General features: G+C 43.4%; 1 protein-coding gene across 1 annotated transcript in view; it reads right to left on the bottom strand.

Moving 5' to 3' along the window:
• Window positions 1-21,121, bottom strand: part of LOC122942099 (zinc finger protein 420-like) — an 81,416-nt gene extending 60,295 nt beyond the window's left edge. Inside the window, exons 1-7 of the mRNA XM_044299594.1 lie at window positions 20,843-21,121; window positions 20,599-20,745; window positions 20,392-20,455; window positions 17,372-17,469; window positions 17,171-17,273; window positions 16,753-16,779; window positions 5,206-6,004 (exon numbers count right to left, since the gene is read on the bottom strand). Of these exons, the coding sequence (XP_044155529.1) occupies window positions 5,206-6,004; window positions 16,753-16,779; window positions 17,171-17,273; window positions 17,372-17,469; window positions 20,392-20,455; window positions 20,599-20,631 (1,124 nt within the window). The 5' untranslated portion in view covers window positions 20,632-20,745; window positions 20,843-21,121. The remainder of the gene's footprint in view (window positions 1-5,205; window positions 6,005-16,752; window positions 16,780-17,170; window positions 17,274-17,371; window positions 17,470-20,391; window positions 20,456-20,598; window positions 20,746-20,842) is intronic.
• Between the last annotated feature and the right edge of the window lie 2,136 nt (window positions 21,122-23,257).

The following is a 23,257-nucleotide window of genomic DNA, read 5'->3' as shown; positions in this document are numbered from 1 at the left end:
GACGCGGTGATACCTAATATGTGTAGTTTTTTTTATAGGAAAAGGCAATTGTATTTTTTTTATTTTACATTTTTATTTATTTTAACTTTTTTTTTTTTTTTTTTCTCAAGTCCCTCTTGGATCATGAAGATCCAGTGGGGCTGATGGCTGTACTATAAGAGCAAGAGCATTGCAAAGTGTAATACATTCAGATGCCCTGTAGGTGGCAACAGCGGACACTTTTGCAAAGCGTCCGGTTGCCAGGGCAACCATCGGGGCTGCCATCGCAGCGCAGCAGCCCCGATGGTGGAGAGAGGGAGCCCCCTCCCTCTATTAACCCCATGGATGCCACGGCATCTATGGGGTTACATAACTTACAGAAGAGTGTCAGCATAGAGCTGACACTCTGATGATGGCGGCGGCTCAGGAATGGAGCCGCCGCCATCAAACACAGCAGGGTGGGCGAGACTGGGGGCAGGGGGGGGGGGGGAGGAGGGTGTCACGCCAGCAGGGGGCAAACTCAAGGAGGGGGCAGCACTGGGAAAGATGGGGAACAGATGGAGGGGCACAGATCGGGGGGCTGCGGGAGCCTGAAACCGGCATTTTAACACTGCCACGATCCGATTGGTTAGTCTGCACAGACTAACCAATCGGATCGATTGCCGGAAAGGAACCACTCCGATTGGTCCCTTGCCGGCATTACTGCACTGTTTGCTGTCCGTGATAGCATACAGGGCAGGGGCAGAAGCTTTAATCCAAGCATCCTTTGCAGCGCTTGGATTAAAGACCTGCCAGAACGTGTATATATACGTGGTAGCTGCACGGGGTATGTGCAGCTATCACGTATATATACAGATTGCGGTCGGGAAGGGGTTAAAGAGGTTGTCAATGCCAGATTAGCATGGGTCCAGCTCTTGACGCCCCTGCCAATCATCTGTTTGAAGCGTTAGCAGTGCTCATGCAAGTACTGATTCCTCTTCAAAATTACCTGTGTGTCATCTCCTTTGTAGATTGTAATTTACAAATGCTTGTCCCATTTACATGTAATTACACTGTGCCACCTCTATAAAGGAAATGACATGCAGGTAAGTATGAAGAGGAAGACAGCTGATCAGCAGGGGGGCCAGGAGTCAAACACTGATGACTTATCCAGAGAATAGGTGATCAATATTAAACCACTGCAAAACCACTTCAACCTCTTAACAGTCACTTTAAAATTGGAAAAACCCTCCCAAAAGTCACTTTTTTTTTTATTGTAGTTTTTTTGTGTGTGTCTGCAGTAAATCTTGTTGGCGTACAACTCAGGGGACACTTGCATTTTGAGCCCCTTAGTGACAATTACTTTTAGCCTTAAAGGGAATCTGTCACCTCCATATGGCCATATACAGTGCTTACATGGCTCTGTAGCACACCTATACAGGATTGTAACGGTACCTTTGTCTTTAGACTTGCACCAGCAGAAAAAACTGAGTTTAATTCATATGCAAATGAGCACTCGCAGTGTGTAAGTGCCCAGGCTGCTCTGCCTTCTTTTCACTTTACTCCTCCCCAGTCTCTGCCTTTGCCCGCCCTCCAAGTCTCTTGCCTCATCGATAGGTCCGGACTTGAGGGCGGGCAACGGCAGACACTGGGGAGGAGTAAAGTGAAAAGAAGGCAGAGCAGCCTGGGCACCTACACACTGAACGCCGCCCCTGGACACTTGTGAGTGCTCATTTGCATATGAATTAAACTCAGTTTTTGCTGCTGGTGCAAGTCTAAAGACAAAGACAAAGGTACTGTTACAATCCTGTATAGGTGTGCTACAGAGCCATGTAAGCACTGTATATGGCCATATGGAGGTGACAGATTCTCTTTAAGGACCAATAATATTTCCACCCTATGTGTTCTAGCAGTCATAACTTTTTAATCTTTTCTTTTACATTTTTTGTATTAAATAATTATTTTATTTTTAGGGGGAAACAAACTTTTATTATGTGGGTCAGTAGAATGATAATGCCACATTTCTATATACTTTTTACTATTTTTCCTTTCCTCCTGCAGGCTGTCAGCTGCTCCCTCTCCTCTTGCAGACTGACAGGGAGAGGGGTCGGGTACTTTATCTGCTCATATCTCTAGTTTAGTTCCATCTAGAGCAGGGATGTCAAACTCGTGGCCCTCCAGCTGTTGCAAAACTACAACTCCCATCATGCCTGGGCATACTACAGCTATCAGGGAATGATGGGAGTTGTAGTTTTGCAACATCTGGAGGGCCATGAGTTTGACATCCATGATCTAGAGATATGTGCTTCGTATTGTATTGACGTTCAATACATTTTCGTTGGGGCGGGGGGGGGGGGGGGGGGGGGTTGCGCTTGCGCAGTAAGACAGCCTTGGGCGCTGTGAGCTCTCTGCGCAGATGAAACCCCCATACATTGCGGTTTGAAACCAGGCTAGGATCACGTGTCCAATGTACGGCACATGATCACAGAAGTGCTCACAATGAAATTAGACCGAGGAGCACAGTGCACTCCCCATAAGGGAAACAGATCATCATAAGTCAGTTCTTGCAAGTCTGGGCACGGACTTAAAAAAAAAAAAATACAACCCCTTTGAACACTTCGTTTTTCAAATGAATGTGTTGGAAGCAGGAAAAATGGGCAAGCTCAAGGATCTGAGGAGCTTTGACAAGAGCCAGATTCTGACGACTAGACAATAGGAGGTTGTACAGAGATTAGCAATGACCACAGTGCACAAATTGTTCAGGAATGGGTTAGAGGTGTTGAAGTCAGTCCGTTTCATGGAGGTCCTACCTTGCAACTTACAGGACTCAAAGCATCTACTGCAAAGTCTTTAAGCAAGATATAATATGACAACTTCAGGAGTCTTGTCGGGTCAGATCTCTTAAGGCAGCATGGGGGGGGGGGGGAGAACCTACACAATATTAGGCAAGTGGTTTTAAAATTCTGGCTGATCGCTGAATGTTTATTGAGAGAAAACGAAGGGAAGTATGAAAAGCTTTAAGAATAAACCAAACTTATTTTTATTTTAATTTAATTTTCTCTTTTCATGATGCAATGGCTTAAAAAACAGTTCATGTTTACAAGGACACTGTGGATCATTTTCATTATTTAGATTTCTCAGACGTCATCAGTCCACTCCAACAGTTTACTGGAACCTCCCATTCAATATTAATAAATGATAAGTATACTGCATACAACACATACCATGAAATATTGAATAATTTCATATAGGTTTCCTATATACAATACAAATACAAATCTGCCTGGCGGCATGTCTTAGTGAATCATGAATTTAATGATAGATAAAAGAAAAGGTATGTGAACCCTTTAGAATGATATAGATTTCTGCACAAATTGGTCATAAAATGTGATCTGATCTTCATCTAAGTCACAACAATAGACAATCACAGTCTGCTTAAACTAATAACACACAAAGAATTAAATGTTACCATGTTTTTATTGAACACACCATGTAAACATTCACAGTGCAGGTGGAAAAAGTATAGAAACCCCTAGACTAATGACATCTCCAAGATCCAATTGGAGTGATGTGTCAGCCAACTGGAGTCCAATCAATGAGATGAGATTGGAAGTGTTGGTTACAGCTGCCCTATTTAAAAACAAACAAACACACACACCACACGAGGTCTGGGTTTGCTTTTCACAAGAAGCATTGCCTGATATGAATGATGCCTCACACAAGAGAGCTCTCAGAAGACCTACGATTAAGAGTTGTTGACTTGCATGAAGCTAGAAAGGGTTATAAAAGTATCTCCAAAAGCCTTTCTGTTCATCAGTTCACGGTAAGACAAATGGTCTATAAATAGAGAAAGTTCAGCACTGCTGCTACTCTCCCTAGGAGTGGCCATCCTGTAAAGATGACTGCAAGAGCACAGCGCAGACTGCTCAATGAGGTGAAGAAGAATCCTAGAGTGTCAGCTAAAGACTTACTAAAGTCTCTGGCATATGCGAACATCCTTGTTAGCGAATCTACTATATGTAAAACACTAAACAAGAATGGATTTCATGGGAGGATACCACAGAGGAAGCTACTGCTGTCCAAAAAAAAAAAAAAACATTGCTGCATGTTTACATTTTGCACAAAAGCACCTGGATGTTCCACAGCCGTACTGGCAAAATATTCTTTGGACAGATGAAACCAAAGTTGAGTTGTTTGGAAGAAACACACAACACTATGTGTGGAGGAAGAGGCACAGTACACCAACATCAAAACCTCATCCCAACTGTGAAGTATGGTGGTGGGGGCATCATGGTTTAAGGGCTGCTTTGCTGCGTCAGGGCCTGGACGGATTGCCATCATCAAAGGAAAAATTAATTCCCAAGTTTATCAAGACATTGTGCAGGAGAACTTAAGTTAAGGCCATCTGTCCACCAGCTGAAGTTCAACAGAAGATGGGTGTTGCAACAGGACAACGACCCAAAGCATAGAAGTAAATCAACAACAGAATGGCTTAAACAGAAGAAAATACGCCTTCTGGAGTGGCCCAGTCAGAGTCCTGACCTCTACCCGATTGAGATGCTGTGGCATGACCTCAAGAAAGCGATTCACACCAGACATCCCAAGAATATTGCTGAACTGAAACAGTTCTGTAAAGAGTAATGGTCAAGAATTACTCCTGACCATTGTGCACGTCTGATCTGCAACTACAGGAAACGTTTGGTTGAAGTTATTGCTGCCAAAGGAGGTTCAACCAGTTATTAAATCCAAGGGTTCACATACTTTTTCTACCTGCACTGTGAATGTTTAGATGGTGTATGTTCAATAAAAACATGGTAACATTTAATTCTGTGTGTGTTATTAGTTTAAGGAGACTGTGATTGTCTATTGTTGGGACTTAGATGAAGATCAGATCACATTTTATGACCATTTTGTGTATAAATCCCATATGATTCCAAAGGGTTCACATACTTTGTCTTGCAACTGTATATGCTGCAATTTCTTTACTTAAATTAATAAGGCAGTCTAAAACGCAGTCACCCTTTAAAAACAATGGCTAAAATTAATATTTTCTAACCTACATGGATGCAGTCCCATAGCAGATACATATAGTCTAAAAATGTCCCATTTCAATACAAATATATACATATATATATATATATTTCTTAGTCATTTTTGTTTTCTCCTAAATCAATGCTGATTGTTACATTTTCACTTAAAGCACATTTTGAACCCATAAGTGATGGTGCAGAACAAAAATATTCCCTTCAAAATTCTAATTTTTTTTTGTGTATTCTTTCGTAATGTTTTGAAAGGCCATCTTTTCTGGAGAAAACATTGCCACATTCTATACACACAAATGGCTTGTCATCAGTGTGCGTTAACTTGTGTTTTGCAAGATTGGATTGGTTGGCAAAACCCCGCCCGCACACCGGGCATACATACGGTTTTTGTCCTGTGTGTATTATTCGATGTGATATAAGGTTGGACTGGTTGGCAAAGGCTTTCCCACATTCCCCACAGACATACGGCCTTTCTCCCGTGTGGAGAACCAGGTGTGCATTGAGACATGACCGACTGGAAAAGACTTTACCACATTCTGTACAAGTGAACGGCTTCTCCCCCGTGTGTATCCTCAGATGTTTAACAAGGGCTGGATTATTGCTAAAACATCTTCCGCAGGCTGGACATTCCACCGGCTTCTCCCCCGTGTGAACCTTCTCATGTGCTTTGAGGTTGAACTTACTGACAAAGAGTTTTCCACATTCAGTACAAGAAAAAGGCTTTTCCCCTGTGTGAACCCTTTGATGAGTAACAAGACTTGGTTTGTAAGCAAAACATTTACCACACAGGGTGCAGGAATATGGTTTCTCTCCCGAATGAGACCTCTGATGTTTGGTGAGATAAGAATAGAGGCTGAACCCTTTCCCACACTCTGTACAGATAAATTGTTTAGCTGTGGCTGTAGATTGTCCGTATTCATCCGTTTCCCAGTTCTTCTCCCTGGGCTTTGCTGGTGGACGGTACACTTTTTGGGTGACAGCTTCTTTGTCATCAGGTAAGATACCTTAAGAGAAAAATTGAAATGATTTTTCTTTATATGGTGTGTTTGTAAAGGTCTCCATCTGACCTGGCACATGGATACAAAGCCCCGTGGAAGTTGTCCAATTATTGTAAGAAATCTAGAAACAGACATGTTGTGTTGAAAGTTATAGAAAATTCTTATCTAGAGATCCTATATCAGGGCAAATACACAATTTTACTGAATGTCTGCAGTCCACATGCTCATTAACTCTTTAAGACCCAGGTTTTTTTTTTTTTTTTTCACTCCCCACCTTTCCTTGGCCATAACTTTTTTTTTTTTTTTTTTTTTTTTTAAGGTCACCTAGCTGCAGGTTTGTTTTTTGCAGGACAAATTGCACTTTCTAATGGCACCATTTAATATTGCATATAATCTAGTGGGGAGTTAAAGAAATTCCAAATGGGGTGAAACCGGAAACAAACAAAAATTCCAGAACAGCTTTATGGGTTTTGTTGTTAGGAAGTTCTCTATGCTGTAAAGCTGACCTGTTGCTTTCATTCTACGGGTCAGTACTATTACAGCAATACCACATATGTATAGTTTGTCCTGTGTTTTAATAAAAATAAAAAAAATATTGAAAACAAATAGCTTAAAGGGGTTCTGCACTTTCAATTAACTGATGATCTATCCTCTGGATAGATCATCAGCTTCTGATCGGTCGGGGTCCGACACCCGGGACCCCCGCCGATCAGCTGTTTGAGAAGGCAGCGGCGCTCCGGCAGCGCCGCGGCCTTCTCACTGTTTACCGCCGGGCTGCCCGCCCACTGACGTCACGACTTGTATCAAGTAGAGTGGGCTCGGCTAAGCTCCATTCAAGTGAACAGAGCTTAGCCGCGCCCACTCTAGTTGATACAAGTCGTGACGTCAGTGGGCGGGCAGCCCGGATGTAAACAGTGAGAAGGCCGCGGCGCTGCTGCCTTCTCAAACAGCTGATCGGCGGGGGTCCCGGGTGTCGGACCCCGACCGATCAGAAGCTGATGATCTATCCAGAGGATAGATCATCAGTTAATTGAAAGTGCAGAACCCCTTTAAAGGGAACCTGTCACCGTGATTTTGTGTATAGAGCTGAGGACATGGGTTGCTAGATCGCCGCTAGCACATCCGTAATACCCAGTCCCCATAGCTCTGTGTGCTTTTATTGTGTATAAAAAACTGATTTGATACATATGCAAATTACCCTGAGATGAGTCCTGTCCCTGACTCATCTCTAGGACAGGACTCATCTCAGGTTAATTTGCTTATGTATCAAATCGGTTTTTATACACAATAAAAGCACACACAGTTATGGGGACTGGGTATTGCGGATGTGCTGGTGGCCATCTAACAACCCATGTCCTCAGATCTATGCACAAAATCCCCGTGACAGGTTCCCTTTAAGTATTTAAAAAACTAACATAGATAGTACTACATACTGTGGGGTGCAGCAGTCACATGCGAGTAGTCATGAATACTAGGATGCAAAGATGTTCTGACCGCACTATAAAGGTGACAGGGACATGAAGCTAAACATACCTCATTTGATGCTCATGCAGGTTGCATGCCAGAGAAATTAAAGTATTAATGCATAAACCATAATATTGGATATAATCATAAAGGTCATGCAAAGTCAAATATGAAGCATACAAAGCATGAACCAATAAAACTTAAAGGGGTTGTCAGTAAAAAAAATAAAATAAATATATATATATATATATATATATATATATATATATATATAGCGCACTGTAAATCTGATGGGCAGCAATATATAACTAAGCTAAGCAAGTTTTAGGCAAAAAATAAAATAAAATAGTGCCTTGCAAAAGCATTCACCCCCCCCCCCCCCCCCTGACTTTTCTTTGTATGTTAGTGCCTCACCAGCTGGAATTAACATGGATTGTTTGAGGATTTGCATCATTTAATTTCCAGAACATGCCCACAAATCTGATGTTTTTTTTTTTCATTGTGAAGCAAACAACCAATAGGACAAAATAACAGAAAAAGTCAATGTGCATAACTATTCACCCCCCTAAAGTCAATACTTTGTAGAGCCACCTTTTGCGGCAATCACAGCTCCAAGTCGCTTTGGATAAGTCTCTATGAGCTTGCCACATCTTACCACTGGGATTTTTGCCCCTTCCTCCTTGCAAAACTGCTCCAGCTCCTTCAAGTTGGATGGTTTGCGCTTTGAAAAGATTTTCTATTGGATTGAGATCTGGGCTTTGACTAGGCCATTCCAACACATTTACATGTTTCCACTCAAACCACTCAAGTGTTGCTTTAGAAGTGTGTTTGGGGTCATTGTCCTGCTGGAAGGTGAACCCAAGTCCTAGCCTCAAATCATGCACGCACAGTTGCAAGAAAATGTATGTGAACCCTTTGGAATGATATGGATTTCTGCAGAAATTGGTCATAAAATGTGATCTGATCTTCATCCAAGTCACAACAATAGACAATTACAGTCTGCTTAAACTAATAACAGAAATAATTAAATGTTACCATGTTTTTCTTTGTCAAAATTCTTTTTATTGATTTACATGCATCAAAAGTGGTCAAATATGGAAAAAATTCAATGACATGAGATACACACATAATCATAATAAGATTGGGGTAACAATTGAGCAGGACTAAAAAAGGTATGTTACCATGTTTTTATTGAACACACCATGTAAACATTCACAGTGCAGGTGGAAAAAGTATGTGAACCCTTGGATTTAATAACTGGTTGAACCTCCTTTGACAGCAATAACTTCAACCAAACGTTTCCTGTAGTTGCAGATCAGACGTGCACAACGGTCAGGAGTAGTTCTTGACCATTCCTCTTTACAGAAATGTTTCAGTTCGGCAATATTCTTGGGATGTCTGGTGTGAATCGCTTTATTGAGGTCATGCCACAGCATCTCAATCGGGTTGAGGTCAGGACTCTGACTGGGCCACTCCAGAAGGCGTATTTTCTTCTGTTTAAGCCATTCTGTTGTTGATTTACTTCTATGCTTTGGGTCGTTGTCCTGTTGCAACACCCATCTTCTTTTGAGCTTCAGCTGGTGGACAGATGGCCTTAAGTTCTCCTGCAAAATGTCTTCATAAACATGGGAATAAAATTTTTCTTCGATGATAGCAATCCGTCCAGGCCTTGGCACAGCAAAGCAGCCAAAAACCATGATGCCCCCACCCCCATACTTCACAGTTGGGATGAGGTTTTGATGTTGGTGTGCTGTGCCTCTTTTTCTCCACACAGTGTTGTGTGTTTCTTTCAAACAACTCAACTTTGGTTTCATCTGTCCACAGAATATTGCCAGTACTGCTGTGGAACATCCAGGTGCTCTTGTGCAAACTGTAAGCGTGCAGCAATGTTTTTTTTTGGACAGCAGTGGCTTCCTCTGTGGTAACCTCCCATGAAATCCATTCTTGTTTAGTGTTTTACGTATCGTAGATACGCTAACAGGGATGTTAGCATATGCCAGAGACTTTTGTAAGTCTTTAGCTGACACTCTAGGATTCTTCTTCATCTCATTGAGCAGTCTGCGCTGTGCTCTTGCAGTCATCTTTACAGGACGGCCACTCCTAGGGAGAGTAGCAGCAGTGCGGCGCTTTCTCCATTTATAGACAATTTGTCTTACCGTGGACTGATGAACAGCAAGGCTTTTGGAGATACTTTTATAACCCTTTCCAGCTTTATGCAAGTCAACAATTCTTAATCGTAGGTCTTCTGAGAGCTCTTTTGTGCGAGGGATCATTCACATCAGGCAATGCTTCTTGTGAAAAGCAAATCCAGAACAGGTGTGTGTTTTTTATAGGGCAGGGCAGCTGTAACCAACACCTCCAATCTCATCTCATTGATTGGACTCCAGTTGGCTTACACCTCACTCCAATTAGCTCTTGGAAATGTCATTAGTCTAGGGCAGGCATGTCCAAACTGCGGCCCTCCAGCTGTTCCAAAACTACAACTCCCAGCATGCCTGGATAGCTTACAGCTATCCAGGCATGCTGGGAGTTGTAGTTTTGCAAAAGCTGGAGGGCCTTCAGTTTGGACATGCCTGGTCTAGGGGTTCACATACTTTTTCCACCTACACTGTGAATTTTTACATGGTGTGTTCAATAAAAACATGGTAACATTTAATTCTTTGTGTGTTATTAGTTTAAGCAGACTGTGATAGTCTATTGTTGTGACTTAGATGAAGATCAGATCACATTTTCTGACCAATTTGTGCAGAAATCCATATCATTCCAAAGGGTTCACATACTTTTTCTTGCAACTGTACATAGCGTTTCTTTGATGGCCGGAAAGTTCAATTTTAGTCTCATCAGACAAGAGTACCTTCCTCCATACATTTTGGGAGTCTCCAACATGCCTTTTCGCAAACTCACAACGTGCCATTTTGTTTTTAGCTGAAATTAATGGCTTTCTTCTGGCCACTCTGCCATAAAGCCTAACTCTTTGGAGCGTACGGTTTATTGTCGTCCTATGTAAAGATACTCCAGTCTCTGCTGTGGAACTCTGCAGCACCTCCAAGGTTACCTTAGGTCTCTGTGCTGCCTTCTCTTATTAATGCCCTCCTTGCCTATTAATGCCCTCCTTGCCAGGTCCGTGAGTTTTGGTGGGGGCAGTCTTTTGGCAGGTTTGCTGTTGTGCCATGTTCTTTTCATTTGGTTATTATAGATTTGATGGTGCTCCTGGGAATCATCAAAGATTTGGATATTTTTTTATAACCTAACTTGTACTTCTCAACAACATTGTCCCTTACTTGTTTGGAGAGTTCCTTGGTCTTCATGGCAGTGTTTGGTTACTGATTCCTCTTGCTTACATGTTGCAGCCTCTGGGGCCTTTAAAAAAAAGGTGTGATCATGTGACACCTAGATTGCACACAGGTGGACATCATTTCACAAATTATGACTTCTGAAGGTAATTGGTTGTACCACAGCTTTTTATAGGCTTCCTAACAAAGGGGGTGAGAATACATACGCACATGACAATTTTCTGTTTTCTATTTTTAAACAAGAGTTTTATTTATATAATTTTTCTCATTTCACTTCACCAACTTAGACTATTGTGTTCTGATCCATCACATAAAATTCAGATTAACAAAACATTGAACTTAAGGCTGTAATGTAACAAAATCCGAAAAATGTCAAAGGGGGTGAATACTTTTGCAAGGCACTGCATATATTTTCTAATTTCCCTGGTTCTCTTCTGGCCCTTTGTTTACCTGCAATAACAATCTATGCCTCTCCCCCTGTTCTGCAAAGGAAGTGAATACAAGTGCTGCCCTGAGTGACATGTCTGCCTGCTGGGAGACTCAGCAGCATGTTGTATTTGTAGGACTACAAGTCCCAGCTGTACAATGACACTGCTGAGACACACAAGATCTTTCCCCTACCTGTTCTTGTGCAATGCTCTGCAGAACTCCTCTGTCAGCTCCTGTGCCCAGCAATTGTCTCCTCACTACCTGCAGCTACTCAGTAAAGCCTTCAGCCCGAGTCTGTGCAGCTGAAGGGGTTAATGTTTTTCCTCAAGAATCCAGGGGAGAGAGAAATAAGAAGCAGTGCAGAGGGCATGGCCAGCACAGTGACATCTTGTGTACAGACAAATATCTGCTCTCTCAGGCTTGTGCACGAAACATCAGAGCACGGAGAAAGGCTGACATCACAGGTCATGTGACCCTCAGTGAAAGCAGCAACTGGAGATAAAGTAAGTGAATTGTAAAGTCCTTTCATTTGCCTAGTTAGAAACATACAAAGAACAAAAAAAATAACTCAGACAACCCCTTTAACTGTTAGTATACATCAGGTTATAAAAAGCACCCAAAAAGGAGCTATATAATATATAAGAAAACCCAAGAATAGCACTGCTAAGAAACCAGATATACAATATAGAGCAAGGGGAATATCAAATAAACCATGGCAGGGTAATGTGGAATCTCTCCCCAAGACGTCCCCTTGATGGCAGGAACGGGAACAGGGGGCACCTATGCCTGAAAATGCCCTAGAAAAATATAAAGTCATACCAACGCGTTTTCCCCCCAAAAAACTCATAAATGGTTCATCAGGGGATTAATAGAAGGCAAAATAAACATGCAGATAATGTGGTCATGGTGGTGAAGAAATAACACAGACACCCAAAAAAATGATTAAATCCCTTCTTAAAGGGGTTGTCAAAGTTATATTTATTGATGACCTATCCTCAGGATAGGTCATCAATATCAGATCGGCGGGGGTCCGACACCCGGCTACCCCTCCGATCAGCTGTTTGAAGAGAAGGCGTGCGCAGTGTCAGCGCTGCCTCCTCTTCACTGTTTACCTTCTAGCCGTTGCATCTGCAGTGGTGAGCAGGTGTAATTACACCCAAGCTTTCCTATTGAAATGAATGGGACGACTTGGATGTAATTACACCTGCTCACCACTGCAGATGCAACGGCTAGAAGGTAAACCGTGAAGAGGAGGCGGCGCTGACACCGCGCGCACGCCTTCTCTACAAACAGCTGATCGGAGGGGGTGCCGGGTGTCGGACCCCCTCAGATCTGATATTGATGACCTATCCTGAGGATAGGTCATCAATAAATATAACTTGGACAACCCCTTTAAAGCATAGCTTAGATTAGATAAATGCGCAGGACTACAGATGTAACTAAATAAGGTCCAAGGGACCACTCACGTGCGCCAGTCAATGCGGCGAAAGGGCGTCTCCTGTGAGCAAGATAACAGGAGACCCCATTTCCCTGCATTGACTGGGGCGCGCGAGTGGTCCCTTGGACCGTATCTAGTTACATCTGTAGTCCTGAGCATTTATCTAATCTAAGCTTCAAGCCTTATGGAAGCGCTCACTAGTATGCATCGGGTGCCGGTAGCAGGTGAAAAGCGCAGCAAGCACTTCCGATACTCACCCACCCTGGTAGTCTTTGATGGGGCCCCTGTTGCACTGTCCTGACCCCGTACAGCGTCAGGACGTAGCGCGCGCACTATGACCTAACGCTGCACGATGTCAGGTGACAGTGCAGTGCGGGCCAGAGAACACAGGAAAGCGGGACACCAGACCCGGAGATGAAGAGGAGCCACAATAACAATCGAGAGGTGAGGAGGAGTTTTATTTTATTCATCTGAGGTTTGATAGGGGTTAAATAAAGTCTGATATGAGGTCTAATGGGGATTAATAAAGTCAGTGAGGGGGGGGGGGGGGAATTAGCATTTGGCACTAGTATATTATAAATTGACTACCAACTAAGGGCTTTATTCATTTATAATTTACCACACATTTATAATATTACTATTGCCAAATGCAAATTTCCACCACCTCAGTGACTACCAACTAATATATAAATAAAAAAAATTATGGCTGCACACACATAAGCAGTAAAGCTGAGAAATGGGAATCATTCTAAATTCAAGTGGTACTATACCTACTATTTGGATTTGTCAAGGTGGCTTCCGCGGACTGTTCCCTATCACTAATATACCGCCTCTCTTGGACTTATCCAAGTCCACATCATCAGGATGTGCACCCATGACTATGATTATGAATAAGAATATGCCAGTCTAAATTTTCTTGTAATATTTATCTGAGGGTGGCACTTCTTTTAGACTGAGCACACGCCTATCTGCCTGGGGTTTCTGGGCAAAGTACAAATGTAGCTGTATATTAGTGATAGGGACCCTACCGCGGAAGCCACCTTGACGCCTGGTGGATGGGCCCGACAAAAGTTTGATCAAAATGTGCGCCAAGAGCTTCCATTGATCCAAATAGTAGGTATAGTACCACTTGAATTTAGAATGATCCCCATTTCTCAGCTTTACTGCTTATATGTGTATGCAGCCATTATTTTTTTATTTATTATGTTTGCCTTATGGATGTGCACCCATGACTATGAATAAGAATATGCCAGTCTAAATGTTCTTGTAATACCAACTAAATATATATATATTATATATATATATATATATATATATATATATATATATATATATATATATATATATATATATATATAAAAATTATTGGCTATTGGCCTGAAAGTTCACCGATTATTGGTATCTGCTCTGGAAAAAAAAAAATCAATATCGGACAGCACACGTCCCCATTCATTTTGTCCATGGGTCAGTGTTTTTAGCACGGATGCATGCTCTATTTTGTCCGTGTTCATGGATCCATCATGCCCATCATAGTCTATGGGTCAGTGAAAACCACAGATGCCATCCGTGTTTCACAGATCATTAAGAAGAGATGCTTTGAAAATTATTTTTCAGCTGTGCAGTGTCAGTGAAACATGAACAGTAAAAAACTTACACACGGACCCTTCACTGACTACCTGCTCACGGATTTGAGCACTGACACGTGAATGAGGATTTAAGAAGGGATTTTATCATTTTTTGTGGGTGTCTTATTGCTTCACCACCATAACCACATTATCTGCATGTTTATTTTGCTCTCCATTAATCCCCTGATGAACCATTTGTGAATTTTTGGGGTGAAATGCGTCGGGATTATACTTAGAGTGTTAGTATGATTTTATATATTTGCTAGGGCAAATAGGGGCATTTTCAGGCATAGGTACAGGGACAGAGGGCACCTACCACCAAGGTGTTTCTCTTGGCTGAGTCAGCAATAGGGACGTCTCAGGGAGAGATTTCACGTTACCCTGCCATGGTTTATTTGATATTTTCCTTGCTTTATATTGTATATCTGATATTTTAGCAGCACTATTTCTGGGTTTTCTTATAAAAAGCACCCAAAAGGAGCTAATATAATAAATAAGATGATGTATATTAAAAGTTAAGTTTTATTGGTTCATGCTTTCTATGAATCATGAAGTTTTAATGCACCATAATTTTGTATTGCTGTCCCCAGCAATTATATAATGCTGTCAGCAGTTTTCAGGGGTCAGAACTGCTGACTGACTCCCTTGAAGCATGAGTTCATCAGAATATCTGAGGTGGGGGTTTACTTGCATAGTAGTAATGCTATCATATTGAAATGCCACAATATTTAAAGTATAACTGTCGTATTTTATTTTTTGGGAGTATTGGATTGTGGTGATTAATATCACCTTGGTGGCCCTATTTCAACTTTTCACTGTGTATTCAATTACCCCTTAATGCCACATTTTTGTTCCCTGTACTGCCTACTTTTACCTGTGCTTAAAGGGAGTCTGTCACCTCCATATGGCCATATACAGTGCTCACATGGCTCTGTAGCACATCTATACAGGATTGTAACGGTACCTTTGTCTCTGTCTTTAGACTTGCACCAGCAGGAAAAACTAAGTTTAATTCATATGCAAATGAGCACTCGCAAGTGCCCAGGGGCGGAGTTCAGTGTAGGTGCCCAGGCTGCTCTGCCTTCTTTTCACTTTATTCCTCACCAGTCTCTGCCTTTGAGACAAGAGACTTGGAGGGCGGGCAAAGGCAGAGACTGGTGAGGAGTAAAGTGAAAAGAAGGCAGAGCAGCCTGGGCACCCACACACTGAACGCCGCCCCTGGACACTTGTGAGTGCTCATTTGCATACAAATTAAACTTAGTTTTTCCTGCTGGTGCAAGTCTAAAGAAAAGAACAAAAGGTACCGTTACAATCCTGTATAGGTGTGCTACAGAGCCATGTAAAGCACTGTATATGGCCATATGGAGGTGACAGACTCCCTTTAAAATCAGGTTGCTAGGCAGGGTCCGTCTATGTGTTGAAGGACGGAGGACGCAGAAGCAGGCAGCGTGCAAGGTCAGATTACTGACAGACAGGGACTGTAAGTAAATGATTAAAGCCAGGTCCTCTCCAGCAGCTGATAACAGTGCCTGGGCTGTGTGCACTTCTCCCTGTCCCTGTGCTTGGCAGACGCTCCCTCACTCAGCAGACTTGGAGAAGTAGAGTTGGAGCAGCGCAGAGCAGGGAAGGGAGATCTGCCATCTGCTCAGTGTATAAATGAAAGCAACATGTGGTAAGAGGACCTCTTTGTGCTGCAGGAGATTAACCCTTTAGGGGGGCTATTGTTACTGGCTAGTGAGGGCAGGCGGGATTAGCCTCAGGGTGAGGGCAGTGGCGGCCATCTTAACTGAATAGTGAAATTGCAGTTTTATGCAGACTGGTTGCTAAGGGCTGAATCTTATTAAAGATGGGGTAAGTCAGTCTAATAGTAACTGATTCTGGAATATCATGTTATTAGTAACTACATATATGAAAATTGAAATTGGGGTCTAAGTGTGACAGTTATCCTTTAAGTACATTTCAGTTTCTATATTCATACTTAAAAACCATCCTTCTGAACCATTTTAAGTTATTTTGTAGACACTGTGGGGAGATTTATCAAACTGGTGTAAAGTAGAACTGCCCATAGAAACCAGATTCCACTTTTAATTTTTCACAGCTCCTTTGGAACATGAAAGGGGGAATCTGATTGGTTGCTATGGACAACCAAGTCCGTTCTACTTTACACTAGTTTGATAAATCTCCCCCTGCACGCCCATTTGCTACTGTATGGCACTGTGTTGCTGCAGTAATATGGAGAGAATAGTGTTAATCATTTGTTACGAGTGAGTCATAATCTTCATACCATACAGTCTTTCAACAAAAGGCGAGTAACTGTAAGTAAAGCTGTAATGGCAGCAACTCCCAGCCCAACTACGGTTCTATGATGCTGTTAGTTCAGGTCATCAGACCACTGGCCCGGGATTTTCCGCCTGTAATACAGGCGCAAAAATGGAGCCTAATTATGTGCGTCTCAAACTAGATTTCCTTCAGGAGACAGAAACAATATTACAAAACATCACTTACCAGTTTGGTATCCCAGCCAATTATTTCCTGCAGTGAAAGACAAACAGACAAAAAAAACTTATGTTTTACAGGGCAGGATGGGGGTGGTAGTAGCTACAATCCATGAAGTGCTGGTTATAGTCACATTTCTGAAGTAGATTGCACACATGATTTTTTTTGTTTTTGCATACGGTATATTGGGTATGCTCACAAGGCCCACATGTCAACACGTATTCTATGCCAAATCTACATGAAGAAATGAAATGTCTCCATTGAATGGAGCTGATCCAATCATGACACACTGCAAATGTGCTGTAGAAATGAGAGGACCAGCCTCAGATTTCTGCGGCAGATACCAGCATGTACTTTAGGTCACATGAATATTCCCTAACATCACCCAATAAACGTTATTGAAGTGCATAAAATGGTCTCTACTCACCTGTGTTGCCATTGATGGGTATTTCGTCAAGTTCCTCCTCCTTCACTTGCTTCTTAATGAAGATGAGCTCCGTCTGTGTTGACACGTCACCCCGACATGCTGCCTACAGGTCACAAAACACGTCACATACTCAACACTTTCCAGCCTAACAATACAGATCTGATGCCCTGAAGCCAATCCATAAACCTCACTGTGTTCTACCTGCTCATCACTGCAGGAGTCCTCTTCTTTAATGGTTGAAGACTGAGGGCTAGGCGACGTTGGAGAGGTCTCTGGTGTATTCGACCTGCAGGATTCATCTGTGATGAATATGCAATGAAAAAGTCACTTTATTAACGTCTTCAAGGCTGCATTTGCCACTTATTTAAGAGTCCTAACTCATTTCCATCTATCCCTAGATAACACTCAGGAACAGAGTACTTCACCTCGGGATAACTATAAAACAGGGATCAGCAACCTCCGCAACTCCAGCGGTTCTGAAACTACAACCCCCAGAATCCTCCTTTCACTTGTATGGAAGTTACAAGTACAGCTGAGTAAGTGTGTATGCTGGGAGTTGTAGTTTGACTGCATCTGCACTGCCAAAAGGTTGCTGATCCCTGCTATAGAAGCACCTACAATAAGAGTGATAACAAAAAACCTGCTGCAAATACCTCTTCTATGGGGTGGAAAACGTCTCGTGCTCCTATCACTTATACAAGAAAATCCATGTATGTCACTACAGCTGGGCATGTCTGCTCTCTACTGTATCTTTGGGAAGGATCGACTGAACAAGGCAAGCAGAGATGAGAAATGACACAAACTGACTTCTGCCATATTTTCTGACCCATCTTTGCTGTCAGACCAGAGCTCATTTCAGAACATTACACCATGTATTCCATGATGCCTGCAAAATTGGAGATAAAGTAAAGTAACAGGACTAACACACCATTTTGGTGTTCGAACCACTATGGCAGGCATGTCCAAACTGTGGCCCTCCAGCTGTTGCAAAACTACAACTCCCAGCATGCCTGGATAGCTTACAGCTATTAGGGCATGCTGGGAGTTGTAGTTTTGCAACAGCTGTAGGGCCGCAGTTTGGACATGCCTGCACTATGGGGAGCTCCGGCAACATGTTTAGTAGAGAAAGAATGAGGACGCAGGTAGACAGGAGACATGGGGGAGCTGGTAGGGCAGATGTAGGCACTGTCCTACCAAAATGCGTCTCTACCTACCAGTCTGTCTGCAGTATTCAGCCCATCGCCTAACCGACACAAAAGGCACATTTTGTGATGGAGATCAGGAAACGGTGGACCCTGGCGCTGTTTTTTTCACTAGTTCTAACACCATCCACAAACATTTAGGCCTGTATCATCAATATCCTCCATAGACTTGTTAAGAACTGGAAGTTGTGTGGACAACCTTGGATTGAAGGGGCTGGCCAGTTTCTATTACTGGCTGTACGTGTGCAGGTAACATTACATAGTAATAATTAGAGATGAGCGAACTTCTGTTTTAAGTTCGGCGTCTAAAGTTCGGGGGCGGGTTAGCGGAGAATCCCGATCTGGAACCGGATATGGATTCCGACTTCCGTTGTGGTCCGTGGTAGCGGAATCAATAATGGCCGATTATTGATTCCGCTACCACGGACCACAACGGAAGTCGGAATCCATATCCGGTTCCAGATCGGGATTCTCCGCTAACCCGCCCCCGAACTTTAGACGCCGAACTTAAAACAGAAGTTCGCTCATCTCTAGTAATAATCATTAATAAACTATTGGCACTGAGGTTTAATAGGAATATTTCATGTTTATATGCAGATCCTCTGACCTGTGCTGGGAACATGGCATCTGATAGAGGGTTCCATCCGTACGCCTCCATTCATTTGCACTGGGTATGAATGGGGAAACTAGCGCATGCACAGTCTGTCCCCAGTGTAAATGAATGGAGGCCACTGATGGACAGAAACCGCCATCAGTGGCCAATTTCGGAGTGAAATAGAAGAAACCGCAGCACTCTCCTGTCTTCAATTCAGTGGAATTTATTTCACCAGCAAAAAATAAAATAAAAATTGCGACGTTTCGACCGTAAAGGTCTTTCTCAAGCAACAGAGAACAGAGTTGATTGAGAAAGACCTTTACGGTCGAAACGTCGCTTTTTTTAATTTATTTTTTGCTGGTGAAATAAATTCCACTGAATTGAAGACAGGAGAGTGCTGCGGTTTCTTCTATAGGACGCATCCAAGGGGGAACTTCTGACTGGCTCCCAACACGGCTGGCACCACCACAAGATAAGACTTTTTCGTTGTGCTGCTATACGCATTTTTTCCTACAATTTCGGAGTGAAGCTTCGGCAAGCAGGTCAGAGGAACGGCGTGTAAAAATGAACTACGGTATTCACATTAAACCATCAGACGGCAGTGCTGATCGTTTAATAACGGTTATTACTAGCTGCATATATGTGACGTTACCAGCACATGTGCAGCCAGTAATAGATAGAGGTCTATGGCTGTCAGCCACAAAGCGATGAGTATTGTATGGCTACCCAAAAGGTGCCTACAGGCAGCTCTGCCCTACAGACATAATGGGGGAGATATATGAAACTGGTGTAAAGGGAAACTAGCTTAGTTGCTCATAGCAACCAATCAGATTAAACCTTTCATTTTCAAGAGGAGCACTAAAAAAATCTAAGGTGGAATCTAATTGTTTGATATGCTCAACTAAGCCAGTTCCCCTTTACACCAGTTTTGATAACACTCGCCTAAAGGCTTTTCCTCATGTACAACTGCCCTTGAGGTTCACATACCGCGGTGAAACAGAATCTCTGCAGCCTTCAATGTTAGTGTCCCGGACAAATCGAGAACAGCAGCTTTCCAAGCTTTGTACCAGACACTAGCGCTAAAATCTTCCGGCGGGCCGGTCATCGTACTCTGCATCGCCAGATACTGCCTTTTCCCCTTCGGGACCTGGCGGAGATCCGAACTGTTTTCGACATGAGTGTTGGGTTTCAGAAGGACAAAAAATGCTGCTTGCAAATCCAGGCACTAATGGTGGAAACAGGCCGGATCCCCTCTGGGCCCTATTCCAGTCAATGGTGTCTGAGGTGCTCCAGCCCCTTATGCCGGATACAATAAACTCCAGCAGGCTGCTCCTAGTCGGGACAGCCTGCCAGAAGATTTTAGCGGTTCAGTTCCCCGACTGGACCACTATTTACCGTACAAAGTAAAGCAGAAACTGGCTCACCTCCAGATTTTGGGTGGTCCTCCATCTTGACGACTAATGGCAAATGGGGAGTTCTGTCAGAAGCCTATAGACAGAAATGGAGAGAAGTCTATCATCAACGATTACAGGTTATGTGATGGTGGATTTGGTCACAGAGATTATACAAGTTGAAGTAAAACCTGCTAAATGGCAGAGAGGGGGCTAAAAAAAGAGAAATGTTCTACTTACCAGTTCAAAGCACCTCCGCTCCAGTGCCACCATGATGCACTCGTATACCCCACATGACTGCTGAGGCCAGTGACTGGCTGCACTGGTCACGCGTGTATACAGTGCCCGGCTACCAGGCTGTAGCAGCAGTGCTGGAGCTGATGGGGTCTAAACCAGTAAATAGAACCAATTATTCAACCCCTCCCTGTACTTTCTAACTGACAACCCTGCACTACACCCTCAGGGCGATCAGATACACACTCACCACCACTGCAACTCCAAGTTGTGCAAAAGCTGCAGCAGATGAAGGACTGTCTCAACTTAGCATGACTTTCACATTACAATACTGACTGCACTCCTGTGAGGTGGTCATGTGACCACCAAGAGTGGCGATAACCAGCCACAACTGAGACGTGGATTTCCTGTCCCACCATACACAGCAGAGCATATACAGAGATGATGCACCCCCCACCTACTGGCACCCAGTGTGCCCGAAACCTGGGCTCTGCTTCTCCCACAGCAGCCAGCTATGCGTCAGGTAGAAGATCCGGATGTGAGGGGGCGTGGCCTCCACGACGTCATTTCCTATAGCCAGCGCAGACTCTGGGTAATGTAGTTCTGGAGGCCTGTCGGGTCCGGCCACTAGGGGCGTGCAGCTAGATGCCTGTATAACTGTGTGTACACGGTTATATATTATGTCACTTAGCTTCAGTGCTGCACCATGTGAGTAATGACTATTCCAGTGTACAGGGCTTTACCGCCAAAGTCATCACCTGTTCTACATTTCATTCTGTCCTACCCATTGGCAGCATGTAAGGAACAGGCGGCATCCCTCTAAGGGGCTGTTCACACATTGGGCATGGCCAACCACACCGAAATCCTGCCAGCAGCTGCATGGTTTCTGCCTCCTATTCATCTCAATGAGAGAGCGGTGGCCTAAGGTTAGGTCTACACGACGACATTTGTCGCGCGACAAAAAGTCGCACGACAGATAGGGCGCAACAGTTGTCGCACAACAATTTTTGTAATGGCAGTATGTGGTGTCGCACTGCAACATGCGACATGTTGCGGCTGCGACGCGACAGTCGCAGAAAAATCCATCTTGAATGGATTTTCTGCGACTGTCGCAGTCGCAGCATGTCGCATGTTGCAGTGCGACACATTAGACTGCCATTATAAAAATTGTCATGCGACATTGGTGCAACAAGATGTCGCGCGACAAATGTCGTCGTGTAGACCTAGCCTAAAGCCACATCCCCTCTCTGCAAGTCCGCAGCTTTAGGCTAGGTCTACATGACGACATTTGTTGCGCGACATTTTGTTGCACCAATGTCGCGCGACAATTTTTATAATGGCAGTCTATGGTGTCGCACTGCAACATGCGACATGCTGCGACGCGACAGTCGCAGAAAATCCATTAAAGATGTCGTTGTGTAGACCTAGCCTTAGGGTAAATGCACGTGTTTAGGATTTACGTGTGGACAATCTGCACTGAAATCCACAGGGAAATCTGTGTGGACAATCCGCATCAATTCATGCAGATTTGAATGGGGATTTTCCCCTCCCCATTGAAGTGAATGAAGAAAATCCGCTCAGGAAAAAATAATATAAATTGACAAGCGTATTTTATAATCCACACCGCAGGTCAAAATTTGCATAGAAAAAAAAAACACATTGTGTACATAAGAATTTAAAATTCTCATAGAATACAATGTACATGAGCTACAGCGCAGATTTTTGCCTTAAGCCGCCAGTTCTCAACGCTTTCTCACATTGAAATGAATGGGAGGCAGAAACCACGTGGCCACCACCAAAATTTCAGGATGGTTGTCCGCACATTTCCACAGCAATGGACAGTGTGAACATACCCTAAGGCCCATGCACACGACCGTTTGGGTCCGCATCCAAGCCGCTGTCCGCACAGTTCCACGGCAATGGACAGTGTGAACATACCCTAACCCTAAGTTCACACCTGAGCGTTTTACAGCGCATTCAAACGCGCTGTAAAACGCTCAACACATGAAAACCAATGCTTCCCTATGGGAATGGTTCTCACCTGGGCGTTTTACAGCGCGTTTTAAGGCCCATGCACACGACCGTTTGGGTCCGCATCCGAGCCGCTGTTTTGGCGGCTCGGATGCAGACCCATTCACTTCAATGGGGCCGCAAAAGATGCGGACAGCACTCCATGGGCTGTCCGCATCCGTGGCTCTCTTCCGCGGCCCCGCTAAAAAAATATAACATGTCCTATTCTTGTCCGCGCTTTGCCACGCTTTTCCAGCCATTCATCAGCGCAGAGCGCACTATGAACAGCACAGGCAGCGCATTGAATGTAGGCCGGCTCATTTTCACCTTAAGGACCAGGCCATTTTTTGCAAATCTGACCAGTGTCACTTTATGTGTGTATAACTTTAAAACGCTTTTACTTATCCAGGCCATTCTGAGAGAGTTTTTTCGTCACATATTGTACTTCATGACACCGGTAAAATGGAGTCAAAAAATTTCTTTTTTATTTATACAAAAATACCAAATTTGCCAAAAGAGTTGGAAAAAGTAGCAAATTTCCAAGTTTCACTTTCTCTACTTCTATAATACATAGTAATACCTCCAAAATAGTTATTACTTTACATTCCCCATATGTCTACTTCATGTTTGGATCATTTTGGGAATGCTATTTTAT

Source organism: Bufo gargarizans, chromosome 6 (assembly GCF_014858855.1).
Source record: "Bufo gargarizans isolate SCDJY-AF-19 chromosome 6, ASM1485885v1, whole genome shotgun sequence".
NCBI classification, from domain to species: Eukaryota; Metazoa; Chordata; class Amphibia; order Anura; family Bufonidae; genus Bufo; species Bufo gargarizans.
This window is presented reverse-complemented; position numbering and strand designations above follow the sequence as displayed.